This window comes from Xyrauchen texanus, chromosome 27, assembly GCF_025860055.1.
Source record: "Xyrauchen texanus isolate HMW12.3.18 chromosome 27, RBS_HiC_50CHRs, whole genome shotgun sequence".
Taxonomy (NCBI): domain Eukaryota; kingdom Metazoa; phylum Chordata; class Actinopteri; order Cypriniformes; family Catostomidae; genus Xyrauchen; species Xyrauchen texanus.
Window position 1 is genome coordinate 6,814,684 of NC_068302.1, and position 24,045 is coordinate 6,838,728.

Sequence of the window (24,045 nt, forward strand, 5' to 3'; positions counted from 1 at the left end):
AAAAGACAACAAGATGCTTATATTGCTACTTTCTTGCTACAGTTATCTGTTTAACCACCTCTAAAGGCCATTCAAAAGTTTACTTTATTTTAGAAGAGAAAAAAAAAAAGGGTAAAAATTACCAAGGATTATTGCCAGAAAATGCAGAATGTCAAACTCTGGGAATTTCCCGGCAAAATATAAAGGCTTTTGGGCTGAGGATATGTGGGATTACTGTGTAAATGGAAAGTGACTCACTGTGTGGCAGACTGAAGGGTTAAGACACAGCGCTTCTGGGCTTGTGTAGCCTCGGGATGCTTTGGGAGTTTCATGTGGGCATATTGACAGTAATCTACTTGATCCACAGTGTCCTTATCACAGCTACCTGAAACAGCATTCCACATGGATAAACCATTTGAACATTCTGAGTATTACATCTTCCACTGTGAATTGGGGTAATATTTCCAATACAGTTCTCCAGCCTTCCTCGTGTGTTTTTCAATGTTATTATTCTTGCAATTGTTTTAATCGGTTAAAAACTAAAGTCGTTATTTCCCGTTATCTACCCAAACTTCTCATTCAAAGGAAAAAAATAATAATAATAATTCTGTCATCATTTACACACCTTCATGTTGTTCCAAACCCATATGATTTTATTTCCTGCATGGAAAACAAAAATATCAAGTAGTTGCTGTCAATCAATTTAACATTTTTAATTGAATTAATTACATGAACTGCCGATTGTTTAATTGAATTAATCGCATATATAAATATTTGCTGAGAAAGCCCCTCAAATAACAATAATTTAATATGTAATGATAAAATAATTATAAATAGTTATATTTAAATAATTACAAATCAAATATATACAGTATATTATAAAAAAAGAATAATTCAGATCATTAAAATGCATGACATTTTTGTGGCAGACGTGGAAAGCATTGATGAGACAAATAGTGGCTTTAGTATCTAATATTGTTTATTTCAATATTATTGAACATACAGTAAGCCATTCAAACAATCATTGCCCTACAATTCACAGCAATCCATTTTGCAATTGAATTCATCATTTAGTCTGAGATATAATATTAGGGATTTTCTAAGGGTACAATGTACATCTGCATCAGACAGACGCTTTGGAGCACCTCACTTTGGTTGTGTCGCGTCATAAGCATACTGTTTTTAGGTCGCTGTGTCAAGTTAAATGTAGTTTGAAACTTGTGGATAAAACACGTCTTGAGATCCCTGCATTCTAATCTGTCTGTTGTCGGTAAGTGCGGTTTGTTCTCTGTATAAGCTGCGCATTGCCTATACAGCTAGAGTTTGGCTTACTGCCCCCTGGAGAAAACAGGTGGTACTTCAAGCTTGAATTTCCATGCTCCAAGGACATGATTAATTGTGTTAATTTTTTCAACACATTACTTTTTTATATAATTAATCGTGTTGAATTAACGTGTTAAATCGACAGCCCTACTTTTTAAATAAATAATTTTTTACATACAATGGCAAGTGAAAGGGGACAGACACAGTCAAGTTTCAAAATTTTCAAAAAGAAAAAGATTTTATAGAAACAGTACATATGACTACAGGGTATTTTACATGGAACACAATAGGTGGCAAGCTTATAAAACTAACAAGCTAAACAAAAAAATGGCTTTTATTTCTCCATAAAATTGTTTAATTTGAGAGCTATTGTGGAGAGGAATATATTCAGTGAATAAAAACTTACATTTCAGTCTGTTGCTCAAACAAAGCTATGATATACACTCACCTAAAGGATTATTAGGAACACCTGTTCAATTTCTCATTAATGCAATTATCTAATCAACCAATCACATGGCAGTTGCTTCAATGCATTTAGGGGTGTGGTCCTGGTCAAGACAATCTCATGAACTCCAAACTGAATGTCAGAATGGGAAAGAAAGGTGATTTAAGCAATTTTGAGCGTGGCATGGTTGTTGGTGCCAGACGGGCCAGTCTGAGTATTTCACAATCTGCTCAGTTACTGGGATTTTCACGCACAACCATTTCTAGGGTTTACAAAGAATGGTGTGAAAAGGGAAAAACATCCAGTATGCGGCAGTCCTGTGGGAGAAAATGCCTTGTTGATGCTAGAGGTCAGAGGAGAATGGGCCAACTGATTCAAGCTGATAGAAGAGCAACTTTGCCTGAAATAACCACTCGTTACAACCGAGGTATGCAGCAAAGCATTTGTGAAGCCACAACACGCACAACCTTGAGTCGGATGGGCTACAACAGCAGAAGACCCCACCGTGTGCCACTCATCTCCAATACAAATTGGAAAAAGGCTACAATTTGCAAGAGCTCACCAAAATTGGACAGTTGAAGACTGGAAAAATGTTGCCTGGTCTGATGAGTCTCGATTTCTGTTGAGACATTCAGATGGTAGAGTCAGAATTTGGCGTAAACAGAATGAGAACATGGATCCATCATGCCTTGTTACCACTGTGCAGGCTGGTGGTGGTGGTGTAATGGTGTGGGGGATGTTTTCTTGGCACACTTTAGGCCCCTTAGTGCCAATTGGGCATCGTTTAAATGCCACGGCCTACCTGAGCATTGTTTCTGACCATGTCCATCCCTTTATGGCCACCATGTACCCATCCTCTGATGGCTACTTCCAGCAGGATAATGCACCATGTCACAAAGCTTGAATCATTTCAAATTGGTTTCTTGAACATGACAATGAGTTCACTGTACTAAAATGGCCCCCACAGTCACCAGATCTCAACCCAATAGAGCATCTTTGGGATGTGGTGGAACGGGAGCTTCGTGCCCTGGATGTGCATCCCACAAATCTCCATCACTGCAAGATGCTATCCTATCAATATGGGCCAACATTTCTAAAGAATGCTTTCAGCACCTTGTTGAATCAATGCCACGTAGAATTAAGGCAGTTCTGAAGGCGAAAGGGGGTCAAACACAGTATTAGTATGGTGTTCCTAATAATCCTTTTAGGTGAGTGTATTTTGGAATATTGTGCACAAGTCATATAGACTACTTTTATGATACTCTAATGGTACTTTTCTATTCACTGTATGCTTTCATTGAATGAAAAGAACATTCTAGACTTTATCCAAAATATCTCCTTTTGTGTTCAGTATAATGAAGAAAATCTTATAGGTTAGGAACAACATAATGTTAAAAGTCCAATGTCCCTGTCCTTGGTTCTGAACTCCTGTGTTCACTCCACATGTTTGTTCCATAAATGACCTTTTATGAGCTCTTAAAGGTGAGGCTTTTTAATCTTAAAACTGTCACAATAAACAGATATTTTCAGGGTCATTTTCTGTTTGCTTCCTGAATCATGTCTGTTTCTGTCTGGGCTTTTGGCTTTTAGGGCCCCAAGTAGGGTATGATATCACTGAGTGATTCACTAAAACAAATTGTGCGTTAGGGATAACTGTTTAAAAGCTCGCTCTCAAATGCACATTACAGAGGCTTAAAGCAAGATATGTCATAAGGGATGAAAATGAGTTTTGACACCTCAGAATTTCCAATAAAGACCCCAACACTTTTTTCCATTGTTGGCATATAAGTAGGGCAAGCCTTAGCATGTCTTCACTTCTGGAGTATTTGAGGCTGCTCTTCTTTGCTTTTACCCTCATAGTCAGTGAGCGGGTCTAAACACGCCCCAAAGCCTATGCGTCCTTCCCCCTGAAATGACAAATCTACACAACTGATGAGAGGGATTTCATACAAACACGGCATTGCAAACTTTGCTTATAGATGTAAGAACACATTTAGCTCACTCTGTTGGTTCATCTTTACAGTTTAGTTCTGCCTTATTCACTATTACCTAAATTCCCAAACACAAGGCTATGAGACAGCAGGACATCTGAAACTAGTTTGAACAACATTTATCTATTTCTTTTATAATTATTATAAATCTATGACCTCATAATAAGATAATAAATGGAATGTTTATGGAATTTTTTTTTTCATTTGTCACACTGCAGAACTGATCAAATGAACTAGCAAAAAAAGCTAAAAGGTGATTAATAATGGTGAAAAAAAATGGTGAACATTTGCAGCACATAAAATATACACTTTTATTTAACATATATTAGTGATCTTTAACTTCAGGTACTTTTAGCACTATGGACTTCAAGAAAGTAGTCTCTTTAAAATATTTTTCACTCTCTCACTAATTTTTAAATTTTACTTCTAACAATGTCCAACAGTGTATGTACATGCATTGCAAGAGATTTGTGATTTTTGTCATTTTTCTGAAATTCATGATAATTCCCACCACAGTGTCATTTTTCAACAGTACCCCTTTACATTAGCACCTTAGAAGACAGGGCAGGATTTATTTTTCTGTAATTGTTTTGCGTGACCTCACAATAAATTTAGTGTTCCCTCGCAATAAGTTTTGTGTGCCCTCGCAATAGTTTGTGTTCCCTTCGCAATAAGTTTTGCATTCCCTCTTAATAATTAGCATTCCCTCGCAATAAGTTTTGTGTTCCCTCTTAATAATTAGCGTTCCTACGCAATACGTTTTGTGTTCCCTCTTAATAATTTACGTTCCCTCACAATAAGTTTTGCATTCCCTCTTAATAATTTGCATTCCCTCTCAATAGTTTGCGTTCTCTCGCGATACATTTTGCATTCCCTCGCAATAAGTTTGGCATTCCCTCGCAATAAGTTTTGCATTCTTACTACAACTTACTACATTCCCTCTTAATAATTGTTGTGTTCCCTCGCAATAAGTTTTGCATTCTTACAACAACTTACTACATTCCCTCTTAATAATTTTTGTGTTCCCTCTTAATAATTAGCGTTCCCTCTTAATAATTTGCATTCCCTCGCAATAAGTTTTGCATTCCCTCGCAATAAGTTTTGCATTCTCTCTTAATAATTTGCATTCCCTCTTAATAATTTTTGCATTCTTACTACATTCCCTCTTAATAATTGTTGTGTTCCCTCGCAATAAGTTTTGCATTCCCTCGCAATAAGTTTTGCATTCCCTCGCAATAAGTTTTGCATTCTTACTACATTCCCTCTTAATAAGTTTTGCATTCCCTCTTAATAAGTTTTGCATTCCCTCGCAATAAGTTTTGCATTCCCTCGCAATAAGTTTTGCATTCCCTCGCAATAAGTTTTGCATTCTTACTACATTCCCTCTTAATAATTGTTGTTCCCTCGCAATAAGTTTTGCATTCCCTCGCAATAAGTTTTGCATTCCCTCGCAATAAGTTTTGCATTCCCTCTTAATAATTTTTGCATTCTTACTACATTCCCTCTTAATAATTGTTGTGTTCCCTCACAATAAGTTTTGCATTCCCTCTTAATAATTTTTGTGTTCCCTCTTAATAATTTGTGTTCCTTTGCAATAAGTTTTTCTTTCCCTCACAATGAGTTTTTCTTTCCCTCACAATAGTTTTGCTTTCCCTCACAAGTTTTGCTTTCCCCCGCAATAAGTTTTGCATTCCTTGCAATAAGTTTTGCGTTCCCCTGCAATAAGTTTTGCATGCCCTCACAATAGTTTGCGTTCCTTTGCAATAATTGTTGCGTGCCCTCAGAATAGTTTGTGTTCCCTCGCAACAAGCTTTGCGTTCCCTCGCAATATGTTTTGCATTCCCTCGCACAAATGTTTTAGTTTCCCCGCAAAAAGTTGTGTGCCTTCACAATAGTTTGCATCCCCTAGCAATAAGTTTTTCATGCCTTTGCAATAGTTTGCTTTCTCTCACAATATGTTTTGCATTCCCCCACAATAGTTTGTGTTCCCTTGTAGTAAGTTTTGCATACCGTTGCAATAGATTCATTTCCTCGTAATAAGTTTTGCATTCCCTCGGAACAGTTTGCGTTCCCTCGCAATAAGTTTTGCGTTCCCTCGCAATAGTTTGCATTCCATCGCAATAGTTTGCATTCCATCGCAATAGTTTGCATTCCATCGCAATAGTTTGCGTTCCATCGCAATAGTTTGCGTTCTCTCACAATAAGTTTGTGTTCCCTCACTATAAGTTTTGCGTTCCCTAGCAATATGTTTTGTGTTCTCTTGCAATAGTTTGCATTCCCTCGCAGTAAGTTTTGCGTGCCTTTTGTAATAAGTTTTGCATTCACTCGCAATACATTTTGTGTGTCCTCGCAATAGTTTGCGTTCCCTCACAATAAATTTTGTGTTCCCTTGCAATATGTTTTGTGTTCCCTCGCAATATGTTTACCATGGTTTTACCGCAGTTAACATATTTTAAAAAAGATATTCGAAGTTGAACTATGCTAATAATACAGGAAAACGTCTAGGTTACGGATGTACGAGACATTGTGTCGAAGAAGCAACACTAGGGGTCACTTTTGAGCTCTTAATATACCTCTGATCTATGAAAAAAAGGCCAATGAGAAGTTGGTGGACAGAATTTGCATGTCCCACCCCCTAACATACAGGTATAAAGGCGGGGAAATGCATCCGTTTCATTCAGGATTTTTCTGAGGAGCCAGAGGACACAACGTCTCATTCCCTCCATCAGGGAACATAGATGTTCCCTGTCTGTCGCTCACTTCGATGTTGTGTTGAAGAATCGACACTAGGGGTCCAATTTAAATCACGCCATGCACTGAGCCGTCTACGTGTACTGCTGACACAGGAGCGGGCATGTACTTGACGTGCCAAAACGACCAGCTGTATCAGACTGCACGTACCCTTCCCCAATTCCCCATAAAGTAGTTGGAACCCTTATAGTTACCCTAGACAGGGGAACAAGGCGACGCTTGCCAACCTGGGTATGGGCCGAGCCTAGCCAGCCTCTTTTCTCACTATGTTTCTCGCATTGAGCAAAACGACTGGGGCCCTGACACGCATCGTGGGAAGGGGGTCTTACCCAGTTTCCTATTCTTTCAGGGGGAAAAGACCCTGCGGAGACCACATCCGCCCAGAGAGGGGGAGGTAAAAGTGGCGAAATACACCACATGGGCTTTTAGGTCACACGTGGGAAGTGGCGTGGTGGTTGATCCGAAAATACACACAGGCGGAACGTCCACGTAGGAGCCCTAACCTGTGGAGCACCTATTCCATTACAGGGTAGATTTGAGTACCCGTAGTGGATTGGGTCGGCAAATTCCTCCTCCGAATTGTGGACGCACAGGGCTAGGGAGGAGTCATCCAGGGAGCCGAGTGAGTGGGCTCTCCTGGGAGAAAAAGCGCATGGTATTACCTCAGCCGAGGGAAAGGGCGCTAGGTGCAAGCGATTCACCCGGTCAATCCGTCAGCGTGTTACCGAGTTCTACAGGCTCGGACCTGAGAAAACACGGGACCAATCACCCTGAGATTGTAGAATCTCGCAACGGTATTAGGTGTTGCCCAACCCACTGCTCTGCATATGTCTGCCAGGGAGATGCCTCTGGCCAGTGCCCATGAGGACACAACACTCCTTGTTGAGTGTGCTCGGATCCGCAAGGGGGGGGGGCATGGCCTGGGTGCGATAGGCCAATGAAATGGCATCCACCACCAAATGGGAGAGCCTCTGTTAGAAGACAGCGTTCCCTTTCCGCTGTCCACCGAAGCAGACAAAGAGCTGCTCAGAGCGTCCAAGTAGGTACGTAAAGCACGTACCTGACACAGCAATGAAGGGGCTGGGTCTGCCTCCTCCCGTGGTAGGAACCTTGGGCACGTAGCCCGGCCGTGGTCTTAGGATCACATGTGTGTCTGCCGGACCGAACTCCAGGCAAGTGTCGCTGACAGAGAATGCTTGCAGGTCCCCGACCCTCTTGATGGAGGCGAGCGCGATCAGCAGGGCCGTTTTTAAGGAGAGGGCCATGAGTCCAATTGATACTAGCGGCTCGAAGGGGGGTCTCTGAAGGCCCGAGAGGACCACTGAGAGATTGCAGGAGGGGAACAGGGTTGGCCGGGAGGGATTTAACCTCTTAGGAACCTGATAATCAAGTCGTGCTTACCCAAAAACTTGCCGTCTACTGCGTTGTGGTGGGCTGCGATAGCAGCTACATACACCTTCAAGGTGTATGGGGACAGCTTCCCCTCCAACGTCTCCTGCAGAAATGAGAGCACTGACCTGACTGTGCACCTTTGTGGGTCTTCGCCCCGAGAAGAACACCAATTCGCGAACAAGCGCCACTTTAGGGTGTAAAGTTTCCTGGTAGAAGGGGCTCTGGCTTGGTTGATCATGTCTACGACAGCAGGTGGTAGATCAGCTAGATCTTCCACGTCCCTTCCAGGGGCCAGACGTGGAGGTTCCAGAGGTCTGGATGCGGATGCCAGAGTGTACCCCGTCCCTGAGAAAGAAGGTCTTTCCTCCAGGAAATTTGCCGGGGAGGGGCTGTCGCGAGGAGTACGAGGTCTGAGAACCAAGCCCGAGTGGGCCAGTAAGGAGCCACTAGAGTGACTTGTTCCTCATCCTCCCTGACCTTGCATAGCACCTGTGCAAGAAGGATCACTGGGGAAATGCGTACTTGCGCAGCCCCACGTGCCAGCTGTGTGCCAGTGCGTCTGCCCCGAGGGGAGCCTATGTTTGGGCATACCAGAGCAGGCAGTGGCCGGTTTCTCGGGAGGCAAACAGGTCTACATGAGCCTTGCCGAACCGTTCCCAAATCAGCTGGACCGACTGGGGGTGAAGACTCCACCCTCCACTGGGCAAGCGTTGTCATGATAACGTGTCCGCTACCACATTGAGGTTGCCAGTGATGTGAGTGGCTTAAGTCGCTGCTGGCTCCAAAGGAGGAAATGACGGGCGAGTTGTGACATGTGGCAGGAGCGCACGCCGCCTTGGCGATTTATGTAAACCACCGCGGTGGTGCTGTCTGATTTGATAAAGACGTATTTGCCCTGAACTAGTGGGAGAAACCTCCGCAGGGCAAAGAACACAGTCAGCAACTCCAGCCCCTTGCCTCGGTGTGATCGCAGCCCAGACACACAAGACAGCGCCTGTGGCCATCTGAAGTGGAGAGCAATCTACCCCATCCAGGAACTACACAGGGGCTCTTTTAGAGGAAAATACTCTTTTAGAGAAAATCACTCTTAACTCTTAAGTTTACGCTGTTGATGCGCCCAGGGGCAAACTGCACTGCCGTGCAGAAAAGGAGAAAGCCGCTGATGTGCGCCGTAGATCCAACAGCAATTGGATAATTGGTAATTATGGCTTAACTATAGAAATACCACAGTTTAACTATGTTTTCCTATAGTAATTTTAGAGATTAACCGTGCCAATTCTTGTGGTTACTCTGGTTGTACGAAAAATATTGTTGTAAAACCATAATAACCAAAAAACTATGATTTTTATTACCATAGTTTTCATTTTCCTGTATTATTACTATGCACATCAGGATTAAACTGAACACTTTAATTATAATTTGGAACTAAATGTTCCTACATTGAGTATTTGAATTGTTTTAAGAAAAATGTGTTGCCCCTCCTTATAAAGAATACTTGTTTCCACATGTCAGCAAACCATTGCAGCCAACTACAAAGTCAGGCTCTCAAAATATATGGAAATCAGTTATGTACTTTGAACTTAGACGAGACTCACAGTTTCTTTCTGCGTGAATCTGAAAAGCTTGAGAATAAATGTGATTAGTGTGTGAACGGCTTGAAATGTTTGAAACTTAACCTACAATCGTGATACGGTTTGGTTCTTTAGATATGTGAGGATATCAAATTCTTGCATTGGTGTAGAGTTTCCAGAATGTGACAACATATAGCAAAGTCTTCATCACCAGCAAATGATTAAGTGATAATGTAGTCAGTCAGTCATCAGGACTATTTTGTGATATTTTGTGACTTTTTACACATATACTTAACAAATAAATCAATAAATGGACATGAAAAATGTATTTGAGTTTCAATTGTGTTATTTTTAGGGATGTACCAATGTATCAGCCACTGAATAAAGTCTGAAAAGTCCTCACATTGTGGTAAAACATGCTAAAACTGTGGAGGGTGTGGTAAGGGATCATCTGAAAAGTCCTCACATTGTGGTAAAACATGCTAAAACTGTGGAAGGTGTGGTAAGGGATCATCTGAAAAGTCCTCACATTGTGCAAAAACATCTTAAAACTGTGGAGGTTGTGGTAAGGGGCCATCTGAAAAGTCCTCACATTGTGGTAAAACATGCTAAAACTGTGGAGGGTGTGGTAAGGGATCATCTGAAAAGTCCTCACATTGTGCTAAAACGTGCTGAAACTGTGGAGGGTGTGGTAAGGGCCATCTGAAAAGTCCTCACATTGTGCTAAAACATGTTAAAACTGTTTAGGGTGTGGTAAGAGACCGTCTGAAAAGTCCTCACATTGTGCTAAAACTGTGGAAAGTGTGGTAAGGGACCGTCTGCCAGCACCACCCCATATCAGTCATATCAGTCCATCCCTAGTTATTATGAGTAGAAAAGACTACAGAGTCTCGAAACACTTTTCAACCATCGCTTCTCTTGGCAGAACTGTGCCGTTCTGTACCAATCTAGGCTCGTTTACATGGTTGCAGTTTATTCTTCCATTTTGATGTTGCGAAATAAAGATTAGAATGGACTGACTGGGTAAGTGACCAATCGTGAGTAGCCACATCACTAAAAGCATTCCAGCAGAACAATTCTCTGTCCTGAGTACAGTTAGCGAACCATGTTGTTACGGGCCATGAATTAATCATTGTAATCATCCATACCTCATCATGCTGTGGAAATGCTCCTGGAATCATTACTCATTGTGCTCAGAACTGTTCGTCCTAATGGTGGAAAAGTGCTTAAATATTACAGAGCCATGCAATAATAGTAAATAAGGTATAAAGAGTCTATAGATGTCTGTAGATGTACTATAGCAGTCAAATTTAGCAAGGACAGGGCAGGCAGATATGCAGGTGAGAGTTCAGGCAAGACCTGACTGGCTCGTTTGAACTGATCATGGATATTTATTCTAACCTGCCCTGTTAAACATTTTATAATGCTGTATGGATTTTCATCATTTTCAAAGAGCTCCGTAACAAAATACTTTATTATTTTATAATTTCTTTGTGTAGGGTAGAGCTGTTTCTTGCTTAGTGTCTTGGAAGGGATACTGGAGCATTTGCATATGTGATGCTGGCAGCAATTTCACATCCGTTAGAATAGGCAGCACATTTGTGAATTTATTGACGGAGATTGGGGAGTTGGTTAAATTTGCGGATGGCGTGTTGAAACATGTCCATCAGGCTGTCAGACTCGTCATTATCACTTAGGCCACTGAGCCTGCCCAAACGTGTGCCTCTCCGATGCTCACCTTCCTCCAGCCCATCATCTTATTCCACCGTATAACACTTATACCATGTCTACACAGCAGGCGAGCGATGGGATACAGCAAACCAGAAATGCACACTCGCATGGAGTGGAGTGTTATACATGTAATGTTTTGTTTTTTATGTCATTCACACTTGCACTCAGTACTGACTTTTAAAGAAATAGTTCACCCAAAAATGAAAATTCTGCCATAATTTACTCATCTTCATGTTGTCTCAAACCAGTATTAATTTCTTTCTAATGTGGAACACAAAAGGAGGTGTTTGTGAACCAGTTTCTCTCATTGCGCTCATGAACATTCAAAGGACATGATTTTCACTGAAAAATTACTTGAGGTCCAGGTTGTTTCTCAATAAAACCTATCATGATCCTTCAGATGACTTAGAATATGATGCCCGAGTTGCATGTACTACTTTTATGATACTTTTGGGTTCTTTTTTAAGTTTTAAAGTGAGTCACTATTAAATACCATTCAATCATTACTGACTTAATTAGGTTACACCAACAAACACATTTTAAGGGTTAGATCAGTAAATGAATAGCTCCATAAAATGATAGTTCACCCTAAAATTTAAATTATCTCATCATTTACTCACCCTCATACCATCCCAGATGTGTAGGATTTTCTTCTGCAGAACATAAATGAAGATTTTTAGAAAAATATCTCAGCTCTGTAGGTCCATACAATGCAAGTGAATAGTAGCCAGAACTTTGAGGGTCCAAAAAGCACATGAAGTCAGCATAAAAGTAATCCATATTTCTCCAGTGGTTTAATCTATATCTTCAGAAGCGATTTGATAGGTGTGGGTGAGAAACAGTTCAATATTTAAGTCCTTTTTTACCCTAAATCTCCACTGTCACTTTCAAATTCTTCTTCTTTTGTTTTAGGCGATTCGCATTCTTTGTGCATATCGCCACCTACTGGGCAAGAAGGAGAATTTATAGCGCTCATGAGCTGCGCACGTTTGTCCACAGAGTTGACCTGAACCCCTAAAAAGAACATTTGTTGGCGGAAGGAAAGTGTTGCTTTTCGTCTGGTTGACATTCAGACCCAGGTTTTTCATATGGTAAAGCAATAAGTCTCTGTGCTCGCTCAGCATGGTCTCTGATTGGGCCAGAACAGCCAATCGTTGAGGTAATTCAGCACATGCACATGTTCATTTCCAATGGAGCGAGTGCTGCATCGATACATTTCACAAACATATGGGGAGCCAGAGACGGACCAAAGAAAAAAAGGACTTTGAACAGATATGCAGTTCCCTTGAATGCGAATCTCAAAAATCCGCCTTTAACATGCCGCAACTGGTACATGAAAGTACGCGTCCTTTAGGTTTACTAACGCATACCAGTCCTGTGAATGGATGTGAGGTAGGATTTGTTTTCTGGGTTAACATTTTGAATGAGCGCATGATTCAAGTGTCTCATATCTAAAATGGGCCAAAGCCGGCCGCCTTTCTTTGGAGTAAGAAATCAGCGGCTGCAAGCCCACTGTGGGCATCGCAGTCTGGGATAGTCTCCATCATGTTTCTCACAAGGAAATTGTGAATTTATGCAACAATACTGCCGCATCCTGTGTTGGGACCACAGATGAAGGAACGCCGTTGAAGCGGGGTTTCCATCGTACAAACTGAACCATATAGCTAACTGTAGAGGACAGAGCGCCGCTTACCATAGGGAAGCTGTTGATCATAGTGTGTGGGGTGATAGAGTGACACGACAATTAGGGCTCACGTGCAGCGAGACACTGGGCTTATTGATTCACTCGTTACAGGAGACAGAGCGCCGCTCACCACAGGGAAGCAGTTGATCAAAATGTGTGGGTTGTGATAGACTGACACATCCGTAAGGGCTCACCACGCATCTGTGCAGCGAGACAGCAGAGGGCTTGCTACATGAGACAGTGTTAAATGTTTATGTGAACACCATATACAGTAACACATTTGTGCGCTATCCGGGCGACATATGGCGGGGAATGAGCAGCACGTAAATATGTGCGTCTTGAACAGGCAGCAAGAATATCTCTGACACAATTACTCCAAAAATTTGTTTTTATTGTAATTTCTAATAAGAAGAATAATAATGATAATAATAATAATAATTTTATGATACAGTGGTAATACATTTCAGTTGTAATATGATAAAGCTTTTATTTTGAAAGTCTGGCACTGAGTACTCCAAGAAGTCTGTGTTTGAGTGTTTGTTTGTTGGCATTCTCCATGGACCACCCGTTTTCTGAGGCTCTGAGTGATATGTCGTCATCCCCATCGTCAGAACCGCCTAACGGGATGAGGCCATGCGTTCTCTCAGAGGGCCGGAGCTCATCACGTGCATATTGTACCAGAGATGACCCTGTTTCAGAAGATTGAGGGGTTTGCAGGGTTTGTGCTCCCTTAATGTGGTCCCTCGGGATCTAACACAGAGGATGTGGGTAGGTGGGCACAAGAGGTGGAATTGTGCCTCAGAACAAGGACGATTCTTGAGCGAAGCATCCTGAGACTCATGTTCTGACACATTCAGAACACTTGCGGAACGACATCTTTAAAAATACTTTTTTATTTTTACGAAAGGATACCATTCCCCTGCCGGAACGCTGTGAGGAAGAAGGTAAGTGCTCGCTGAGGTGCTTTGTGGTCAAAGCATTGAGTTTCTGAAGTGAAGACCCGTTGACCGAGAAAGTTTTCAACGCTGAGGTGGCTAAAACTTCACCGGAATGCACAGGGGAGCAGTAATCCTTCTCGCTGCAGGCACAAGAGCACAGGCCACGAGTCGTCCTGTTCGAAGTGTATCTCGACGGCGAAGCAGATAGGGTTTCCTAGACGAAGTGGAATGTTTGCAGTCACGAAGGATTGAGCATGAAGTAATGGTGATTGAGCGCCTTATATAGGCCGAATGCACGCCTAAAGGGGCAGAACTGAAATCTCAATAGCCAATCAGAAGATTGGTATTATTGTATAAGGGTTTCAACTATGTCATCGAGGAAAGGGAACTAGAGAATAACACTTTTTGTGTGTGACATGAGACTGTATAACCCTTTTTGCTTCTAAGAGGAACCAAGAGTTCACCATACTCTTCATAATCTTTCTTGTGTGGTCATTACCCCTGTGTACTTCAGGTGGTTTAAATGATATTGGAATGGAAAAGACTTCAAGCCCCTTTTTGCTGCATGGATGCTACAACAGGTCATGTGGATTGCAGAAAAATCCTTTCAGTGACAAGTTACAGCCAACCTGGTCTCATAGAATCACATTAAGGCGGTCGCACACCGGACGAGAAGCACCACACCACATCATGGCTAGGACATGGCAAAGGTATCAAACACGGGGCATGTCTATGTGGTTCAGGTGGCAGGCAGTACACACAAACGTTACCAAGGTTTTTCCCTTCTTTAAGAATGAACAAGGCTAAAGTAAATAATATATGTCCATTGACATATTTGGGTCGAATTTAATCGAAAGTATTTGAGTTGTGCTCCGTGGCACGGCAGAAATGATATTTACGTGGCTCATACGAATCACAGCAGTTTCCTATTGAAATTGCACTATAAACCCTAATGTTGTCATTACTGGAAAAATCAAGTTGTCTTAAACTGATTTAATGTCAAGTTTTGAGCTCATAACTCAAATATTTATGTTCCTTGAACTTGTTTTTTTTAATTCATAGACTTAATAATTAATCAAACTATTGACTACAAAATTGAGGCTATAGAGAATTCCCATAATGCCTTGCATTTTAATTATTGAATTATGTTTCCTTAGTCAACGTAAACTGTGGTGATAGGGGCGTGGCCGAGCAACGTCTGTGGAAAGCGAGGCAGAGAGAGTGAGTATAGTAAGGATTGACACCTGTGAGAAATCACCTATAACAGCGTTTTGTGTTTGCCGTGAGAGCGGAGAGGGGTTTAAAAGGGCAGTCCAGACCTCCAGGAGGGGGATGGGGGCTGTGTGTGTGCGTGTGTTTGAGTGTTGACTGAAAAGCAACAAGTTTTTTGTGAAAATGAAGAGACTTACGTTGGATTGTTATCCGGCCACTTCCTCCTTTGGAGAGAGTGAAGAACCTTGTCAAAGGAACATATGGAAGTGTTTAAATTGTTGTTATTAAGAATTCATAGGTTTTAGCTCTTTTGTAGTATTATTTACAGTATGTTGTTTTGTTGCAAATAGTTTTTTTGTGATGTCACCATTAGGGTGACCTATGTCCCCTTTGGTCAAGTTGGATCCTGTTAACACTATCTTAGTTCTCCTTGTGAAAGTGCAACTGAAGTACCGGTATCTATGCATTTCTGTGGAGAAATCCGTTTATTTAATGATCTAGACCTAGAATCAGTTATAATCTTCTTTATTTAACCTGTGTTATTGTATGACCTAAATTTGAGGTCTCCTTAAATGTATTAAGGAGAAACAAGAACGTTTAAATAAGCTGAGTCTACTTGTGTCTAGTTATCTTAACTTAAATAGTCAAGTTCATTCTTTATGATCACCGAGTTAAGTTAACTAAATTACACAAGTTTTGGAGATGCCATTATTCAATTCAATTGAAAGAACGAGTTTACACAATCAATTTAGTAGTCAGTTTAATACTAGAGGTGTTACAACAACAATGACATATTCACTTTCACACAAATCACAAGTATAGTGGCAGATTATCAGTTCATAAACACTTTTTGCTCCGTTCCTCACACAATGTTATCTTAACCGCTTTCACTATTGCGCATGACTTGTAAGGCGATATATTTAACAGTTTGAACTACATTTACAAGCGTATCCATGTAGGATCAAGTTGTGCAATAGCTCAACTGATAGATCGTTGTACTTGCAATGCGAATGACCAGGGTACGAGCCCTAAAGAGCACAAGAGTCGAAACGTGAGCTGAAAGTGTCAATGGAGCACCACGAAAGGACATAGTTGCTTCAGCAATTGTGCTTTTCATCATAAATGTGCTTTTCAGACACTATTGGTTAGGTTTAGGTTTAAGGTTTAGGGTAGGGAGGTCGATATTGTTGAAAACTCGATAGAGCATTTACCTTAAACTATTTGTTTCGTCTTTTAGCAGCACACAGTGGACATTTTACCTCAGGATTGCTGCAATACATGTAATAAACCACATAATGTCATTTTGCAAAAACTGCACCATGGGATAAGGCTGGCTACAGCTCTTAGAAAAAAAAGGATGACCTGATGCCATAGGTGAACCTCTTTAAATTTCACTTAGAACTTTTTATTGTGTATATTTTGAAGTTCTAGAACAACTGCTGCTAGTTCTATGATCAATGGAGCGAATTACTGGGGGGTCTAGGGGGGTCTCGGACCCCCTGGAAAGATAATTTGGGTATTCTTGGGGACTCTAGTTTAAAATTATGCGATTAATTAAAAACGACATTGTGGCAATGAGGGTGTTTTTTGAGCGTCCATCCGTCCGGGGAGAGGGAAAGCAGTAAGGGCACTTACACCTGAGCTAGATTATGTCTAACACCTGTCTCTAATTCCAGTGGGCATGGGGAGAGCACCATATAAGCAGCCACACCACCAGCAGAGAGTGCAGATATTGTGGAACAAAGTGTGAATAACGTGAATAAAGTGATGTCTGCGAAGCTGAAAAAGCTTTGTAATAATGTGAAGCTGTAAGCGCTGGTGTGCTCTGAAGTAAAAGTCCTACCTTTGAGTTCAAGTTCCACGTTTTCTGTGTCCTCCTTCCCTCCCTGTGTGAAGTTTGTTACAGACGATTAACTCAGTTTTGATTAACTCTGTATCAATGAATATCTTAAATTTGCCATCAGAATTTTTATTCTGTTCAGTGTATTATTTAAGCGGAATTTAAGCTGATCAAGATCGGAACACCAGGCATAACAAGGGTTAGGCATAATGCAGTCAGCAGCAGCATCAGTCAGCAGCATCTAAACATTTGAAAGTTTTTAGAAACTTGCCAGTAAGACAGAATGATAGAAATTCTGTTTTTATCAAAATGTCTCGAATGTCAATGTGTATATTGTGTGATAGTTCGCAAAGAGTATAAATATGTAAGCGCAAAACCTGCAATCTTTCCATAATTGTTTTTTATTTCATTTAATTCATCTTTTGCTTAAAAATGGCATGAATTGTTTTTTTCTTCATAATTTTTCCATTTCCCCAGGCATTGTTTTTCCTTTGTTCACATGATGCGCCTAATGGGAAATATCTGAAAAAAATATTATATATTATATTATGTAATATATTATTTATAATGATTATAATATAGTTCTCATAATATGTAGTTATAAATATATTTTGTTGCCAGTGTTTCGAAAATCAGTTACTATGGTCCATGTCCGTCAGTCCACCAACGCTTCACCGCTATAATTATTTAAACCTCTTGTAAAAGAATGATGATAATTGATGGTGTATATTCAAAGGGCAGATGGATTTAGTGTGAGACAATGGTGAGATGATGTGAATAAGCGTGTCACATTGGCATGTTGAGACTTCACCCTCTGCTCACACATCTGCACCCAATGATTTATTCAGTTCTCCTGTGTGTGTTTGTAAGAGCATGTTTATGTTACTCCTATACATCAATTCTCAGTGAAAATGTGAAAGTAATTCCATAGGTAAATAAACTCCATACCACACAAAAAGACTATCAAACCACTTTTAGTTTTGATATACAGAAAGCACATTAATGAACTCTAAATGAGGTTATTCAAGAGGAATCAAGATCACTACTGGGTGTTTTGTTGTACTTTTTCTGGAGTTTGCAGATTAAGAAGCAGAAATATATTTACTTTGACTTTTTAATAATAAACCTTAAACCTTGAAGCTAAACTTGAGCCTGGTGTTTGCATTTGCCAAAAATCGCTGTCATGATACAAGAGAGTTATGGGTGATCCCCAAGTCTCTATTGCATTCTGGCTCGGGTCCCTTCTTCATTGTATACCTATAGGATTTTTTATGCTGTTGGATTTTTGGTGCATTCCAGCGGCTTTCTCTCCATCTTCATGATCAGTGCAGAGTACGCCCATGGGCGCTTCAACAGCCCTAAAAGTGTATATATTCTGAGCAAAAGAGTATATTTTCCTCTTAGAGCAAAACACATTGACCTGAACGTCTTTTTAAAGATGCCCTTCCGTCTTTGTGTAGTTTCTGGGTGCTGTCGTTACCTTTCCATCTCTGACGGCCACGATTGCTGCCTCACGTGCCTGGGCCATAAACACGAAGCATTCGTAGATGGTTCATGTTCTCATTGCGAGAACATGACCATGGTAACTTTTGGCATGAGTTGAAGACCGCGCTTACTTCCATCAAGAGTGTAGGGAACCTGCAGCCTTTCTCTGTCAGTGAAACGTGCCTGGAGTTTGATCAGGGTTACTCTCACGTGTTCCTGAGACCCCGACCAGGCTATGTACCCAAGGTTCCCTCGACCCCCTTTAGGGATCAGGTGGTGAGCCTGCAGGCACTGCCCCCGGAGCAGGCAGACCCAGCCTAATCGTTGCTGTGTCCGGTGTGTGCTTTGCGCATCTACTTGGATCGCACGCAGAGCTTTAGATGCTCTGAGAAGCTTTTTGTCTGCTTTGGTGGACAGCAGAAAAGGAACACTGTCTCAAAACAGAGGCTTGCCCACTGGAACGTGGATGCCATCGCGTTGGCATACCAGGCCCAGGCCTTGCCCGCCCCCTTGGGAAATACGAGCACGCTCTACAAGGAGTGTGGCATCCTCGTGGGCACAGGCCAATGGCATCTCTCTAGCAGACATTTGCAGAGTAGTGGCTGGGCAACACCTAATACCTTCTCAAGATTTTACAATCTCCAGGTTGAGCGGTTTTGTCCCGTATTTTATCAGAAATGAACAGATACGTTTGGGAATATGGGACAGCTGGCCATCTGTATCGCTTACATATAGCACCTTTCCCATTCATGAGGCAAAGACGTGCACTCCCATGCAAGTTCATGAACCGTGAACCCTGGATGTCCTTCCTCCCTAGCCCTCTGGCTCACGAATTCTGCTGAAGAATTCGTAGTCAGACCCAGTGCATGTGCTAACATGCCCTGTACTGGGGTAGGTGCTGCACAGGTGCCGGTTACCTCGGTAACCCCCTGTGTTGTATCTTCTGCGGTACAGTCTCCCTATTGGTATACCCACGTCTCCCTTGGGCAGAGCCCTCTCTGCCCTGGTCGCTGTGTTTGTAGAACTCCTCCCCATCGAGGCAGGACCTACCGTGGTGCCCCTTCCATGTGGGATGTATCTGCCACATGTTAACCTCCCCTTCGGGCAGGATGTTGTCTCCGCTGGGTCTTTTCCCCCTGAAAAAATAGGAAAGGAAAAGAACACCTTATACCGAGTTTACACTACACGATTTAAAGCCCGATTTTCGCTCGCCGACAGTTTTGTGGAGATCGCCGACAAAAGCCTGAAATCGGAGGGAAATCGGAGCTCACTCCCATGAGCAACGATCGCAATGTATGAACTATCAAAGACGCGATTTTTAGAGAATAGCCGATGCATCGCAGATGTCAGCGAGATATCTTGAATGTTAAATATCTGGACCTGTCTGCGTCTCCAAATCGCGCAATGTGAAATATGTTTTGACTGAATACAACAGCAGCGTTGACCTACAGCCAATGAGAGAGCAAGAAACAGGCACGGGAAGTTTCAGTGGGAGGAGTCCTGATGTACCTGCAACAGAACATCAACTAGCATGCCATATCAAGAAAGTCTAATTGGACCGAAGAAATGGAGGAAAAATGAGTGGACCATTGGCAGGAGCATCAGCTCCTTCTCTTAGACAGTCAGCTGAGCAAATAGATTTTTCAGTAGGAGGTACTTCTTCATATTGTAACCAATAAAATATATGATTATAAACATACACATCATATTCTGAAATGCATAACATATGATCATGCATTTGTTTTCATATCTCGTATCACTTCTCGCATGTACTCTGTTGTGAAACGTAATTTGGAGTCCAGGCAGAGTCGTCGGGGATTCGTCAATGGTGAAATGTTTTGTAATGTGTTCACCCCTGTCTTGGATTCGTCGTGTAATTTGACAGACAGTTGTGTAATATGAATGGTACCACGATCCGACGTCTTTGAAAGTCGTGTAGTGTGTAGGAGCCATTACCCGGCGCATACAGGTGAAACTCGAAAAATTAGAATATCGTGCAAAAGTTCATTAATTTCAGTAATTCAACTTAAAAGGTGAAACTAATATATTATATAGACTCATTACAAGCAAAGTAAGATATTTCAAGCCTTTATTTGATATAATTTTGATGATTATGGCTTACAGCTTATGAAAACCCCAAATTCAGAATCTCAGAAAATTAGAATATTGTGAAAAGGTTCAGTATTGTAGGCTCAAAGTGTCACACTCTAATCAGCTAAACACCTGCAAAGGGTTCCTGAGCCTTTAAATGGTCTCTCAGTCTGGTTCAGTTGAATTCACAATCATGGGGAAGACTGCTGACCTGACAGTTGTGCAGAAAACCATCATTGACACCCTCCACAAGGAGGGAAATCCTCAAAAGGTAATTGCAAAAGAAGTTGGATGTTCTCAAAGTGCTGTATCAAAGCACATTAATAGAAATTTAAATGGAAGGGAAAAGTGTGGAAGAAAAAGGTGCACAAGCAGCAGGGATGACCGTAGCCTGGAGAGGATTGTCAGGAAAAGGCCATTCAAATGTGTGGGGGAGCTTCACAAGGAGTGGACTGAGGCTGGAGTTACTGCATCAAGAGCCACCACACACAGACAGGTCCTGGACATGGGCTTCAAATGTCAAACGTCTTACCTGGGCTAAAGAAAAAAAGAACTGGTCTGTTGCTCAGTGGTCCAAAGTCCTCTTTTCTGATGAGAGCAAATTTTGCATCTCATTTGGAAACCAAGGTCCCAGAGTCTGGAGGAAGAATGGAGAGGCACACAATCCAAGATGCTTGAAGTCCAGTGTGAAGTTTCCACAGTCTGTGTTGGTTTGGGGAGCCATGTCATCGGCTGGTGTTGGTCCACTGTGCTTTATTAAGTCCAGAGTCAACGCAGCCGTCTACCGGGACATTTTAGAGCACTTCATGCTTCCTTCAGCAGACAAGCTTTATGGAGATGCTGACTTCATTTTCCAGCAGGACTTGGCACCTGCCCACACTGCCAAAAGTACCAAAACCTGGTTCCAGTGACCATGGTATTACTGTGCTTGATTGGCCAGCAAACTCGCCTGACCTGAACCCCATAGAGAATCTATGGGGCATTGCCAAGAGAAAGATGAGAGACATGAGACCAAACAATGCAGAAGAGCTGAAGGCCGCTATTGAAGCATCTTGGTCTTCCATAACACCTCAGCAGTGCCACAGGCTGATAGCATCCATGCCACGCCGCATTGAGGCAGTAATTAATGCAAAAGGGGCCCAAACCAAGTACTGAGTACATATGCATGATTATACTTTTCAGAGGGCCGACATTTCTGTATTTAAAATCTTTTTTTATTGATTTCATGTAATATTCTAATTTTCTGAGATTCTGAATTTGGGGTTTTCATAAGCTGTAAGCCATAATCATCAAAATGATATCAAATAAAGGCTTGAAATATCTTACTTTGCTTGTAATGAGTCTATATAATATATTAGTTTCACCTTTTAAGTTGAATTACTGAAATTAATGAACTTTTGCACGATATTCTAATTTTTCGAGTTTCACCTGTATAATGAGCGTTAAATGGCCCTAGCCGAATAACTAAATACTCTGTGGAGAGAAAATGTAGAGAGAAAAGGCTGCAGCTGGCACGACCTGCTCCCACACTAGATATGTTTTCTTCTTATTTTTTATAACAGTTATGTACAGTATATTGCCGTGTTCTGTGTTATATTTTATGCAGTTTAGTTCATGTTATTATAATGTAATAATGTTATTGCATTATTTTCGTGTCACATGTGTTGCCCTGATGGTGTTTTGTGTTTCTGTGAGTGACACTGAGCACTACAAAATGTATATTAATTATTGCTCCTGGAAGGGCCACTCTTGATCAGCTCTAAGTCACCGTGTGGCCTTTTGTAGTTACTACGATGATTAACAATACATTTTAAATGAAAAAGAAGACTTTCTTAGTTCCACAAGTTTACTATATCAAGTTTTTAAAATAATATAAATGGTAGGGAACTGTAAAATATACAGGCATTACACTTGCATCCATTAAAGCCTGAAACATGGTCACCATATGTTTTTTTAAAGTAAATTTCTGGCAACACAGCTGCCGGTATTTTACATTAAATGTATTTTTTACAGTGTATATATAATCAATAAGAAGTGATTTTGTTTGTATGATTTAGACTAATTTACAGAGTTTAAGTCTTTTACTGCAGCATTTATTGTTGACATTATACAGTACATTCATATATTTTGGGGATAACACTGACCTTATTTGAGTAAAGATTTCAAACTAAAAACATTACAAAAATATGCGTGGCAGCACAGTTAATTTTACTATTGAGAATGAACATTTAAAAGTTTTAGGATTATGGACAGTTTATTTCACATGAGTTCCTTAACATTCCAAGGCAGTCCTAATTAGGCTTTACATAGAGGTTTCTGAATAATTTTAAGAGAGATCAGGTGAAATCATTGCAGTTCATGGCAAAACAATTCTGAGTTTTAAAGAGTGCATTTGCAACAGTGGTATTCAGCAAACGGTGTTCATGGTGCTTATTCTGCGGTTCCACCTGGACTACAATCTCCCTTTCATAAAATGTGAATCACATTAATACAAGTCCACACAAAGCATGCTTGTACATTTGGTTTTAGAGGGAATATTTGGGATGTCTTTATTGTTTGAGACAAGCTCTAACATGCGCTCTGTGTGTGCGTGTGTGTGTGTGTGTGTGTGCACAAGAGAAACCTCATCCTATGATGATGAATTTTTCTTGGTCTATAAAGAAACCCTTCATCAATATACATTTAGATTTATAAGTTATCTAGATGTTTGGTGCCATGAAAGACTATTACCATACCAATCTTGTGTAATCCCGGGCCCATGATTTATACAGTATGGTATCAAATTCTTATCTACTGTATAACAATCATGAAGAAACTAACTCTATCTTCATTCATGTCTGTTTTACTTCAGTACTCTCCATTGCTCAAGAAGCTGTACTGTCAGATCGCCAAGACCTGTCCGATTCAGATCAAACTGGCTTCATCGCCTCCAAACGGCAGTGTCATTCGAGCCATGCCCATCTATAAGAAGGCCGAACACGTTACAGAAGTGGTCAAGCGTTGCCCTAACCATGAACTCGGACGGGACTTCAATGAAAGTATGTACATGGATTGTATAGAAGCTGGAGTGTCAAGTGCTTGAGTGGTTGTCTGTAAGCAACTATACTTAAATATAAAACATAAAATTATAAAATCAGCTGCTGGTGAATTTAAAGTTGAACAGTTTTAGGTAACTGTTTCATTAACATATAGGGTGTTGTACTGCCTTACATTATCAGACAATTGAGGACATTGTGATTAAACCGTTGCTTTAGCAAGTATCAGTTACTTAAAGGGATAGTTTACCCAAAAATGAAAATTCTCTCATCATTTACTCACCCTCATGCCATAACATTTGTGTATGACTTTCTTTCTTCTGCAGAACACAAATGATGGTATATATATAAAAAAAAAACTAAGCTCTGTAGGGCCATACAATTCAGGTGAATGGTGGAAGGTCCAAAAAGCACATAAAGGCAGCATAAAAGTAATCCATTCTACTTCAGTGATTTAATCCATGTCTTTAGTTAAGTGATATGATAGGTGTGGGTGAGAAACATCTCAATATTTAAATCCTTTTTTACTTTTTACAGTTCTGATGCTGCTTTGGTTCTGTGTAATTGAAATGCAGCA

The 24,045-nt window shown here is 41.0% G+C and overlaps 1 protein-coding gene across 2 annotated transcripts in view; it reads left to right on the plus strand.

Moving 5' to 3' along the window:
• Positions 1-24,045, plus strand: part of LOC127621526 (tumor protein p73-like) — a 61,792-nt gene that overhangs the window by 16,239 nt on the left and 21,508 nt on the right. For both annotated transcript variants that reach the window (XM_052095189.1, XM_052095188.1), the window contains one exon: positions 23,285-23,471. In XM_052095189.1, coding sequence (XP_051951149.1) covers positions 23,285-23,471 — 187 coding nt within the window. The remainder of the gene's footprint in view (positions 1-23,284; positions 23,472-24,045) is intronic.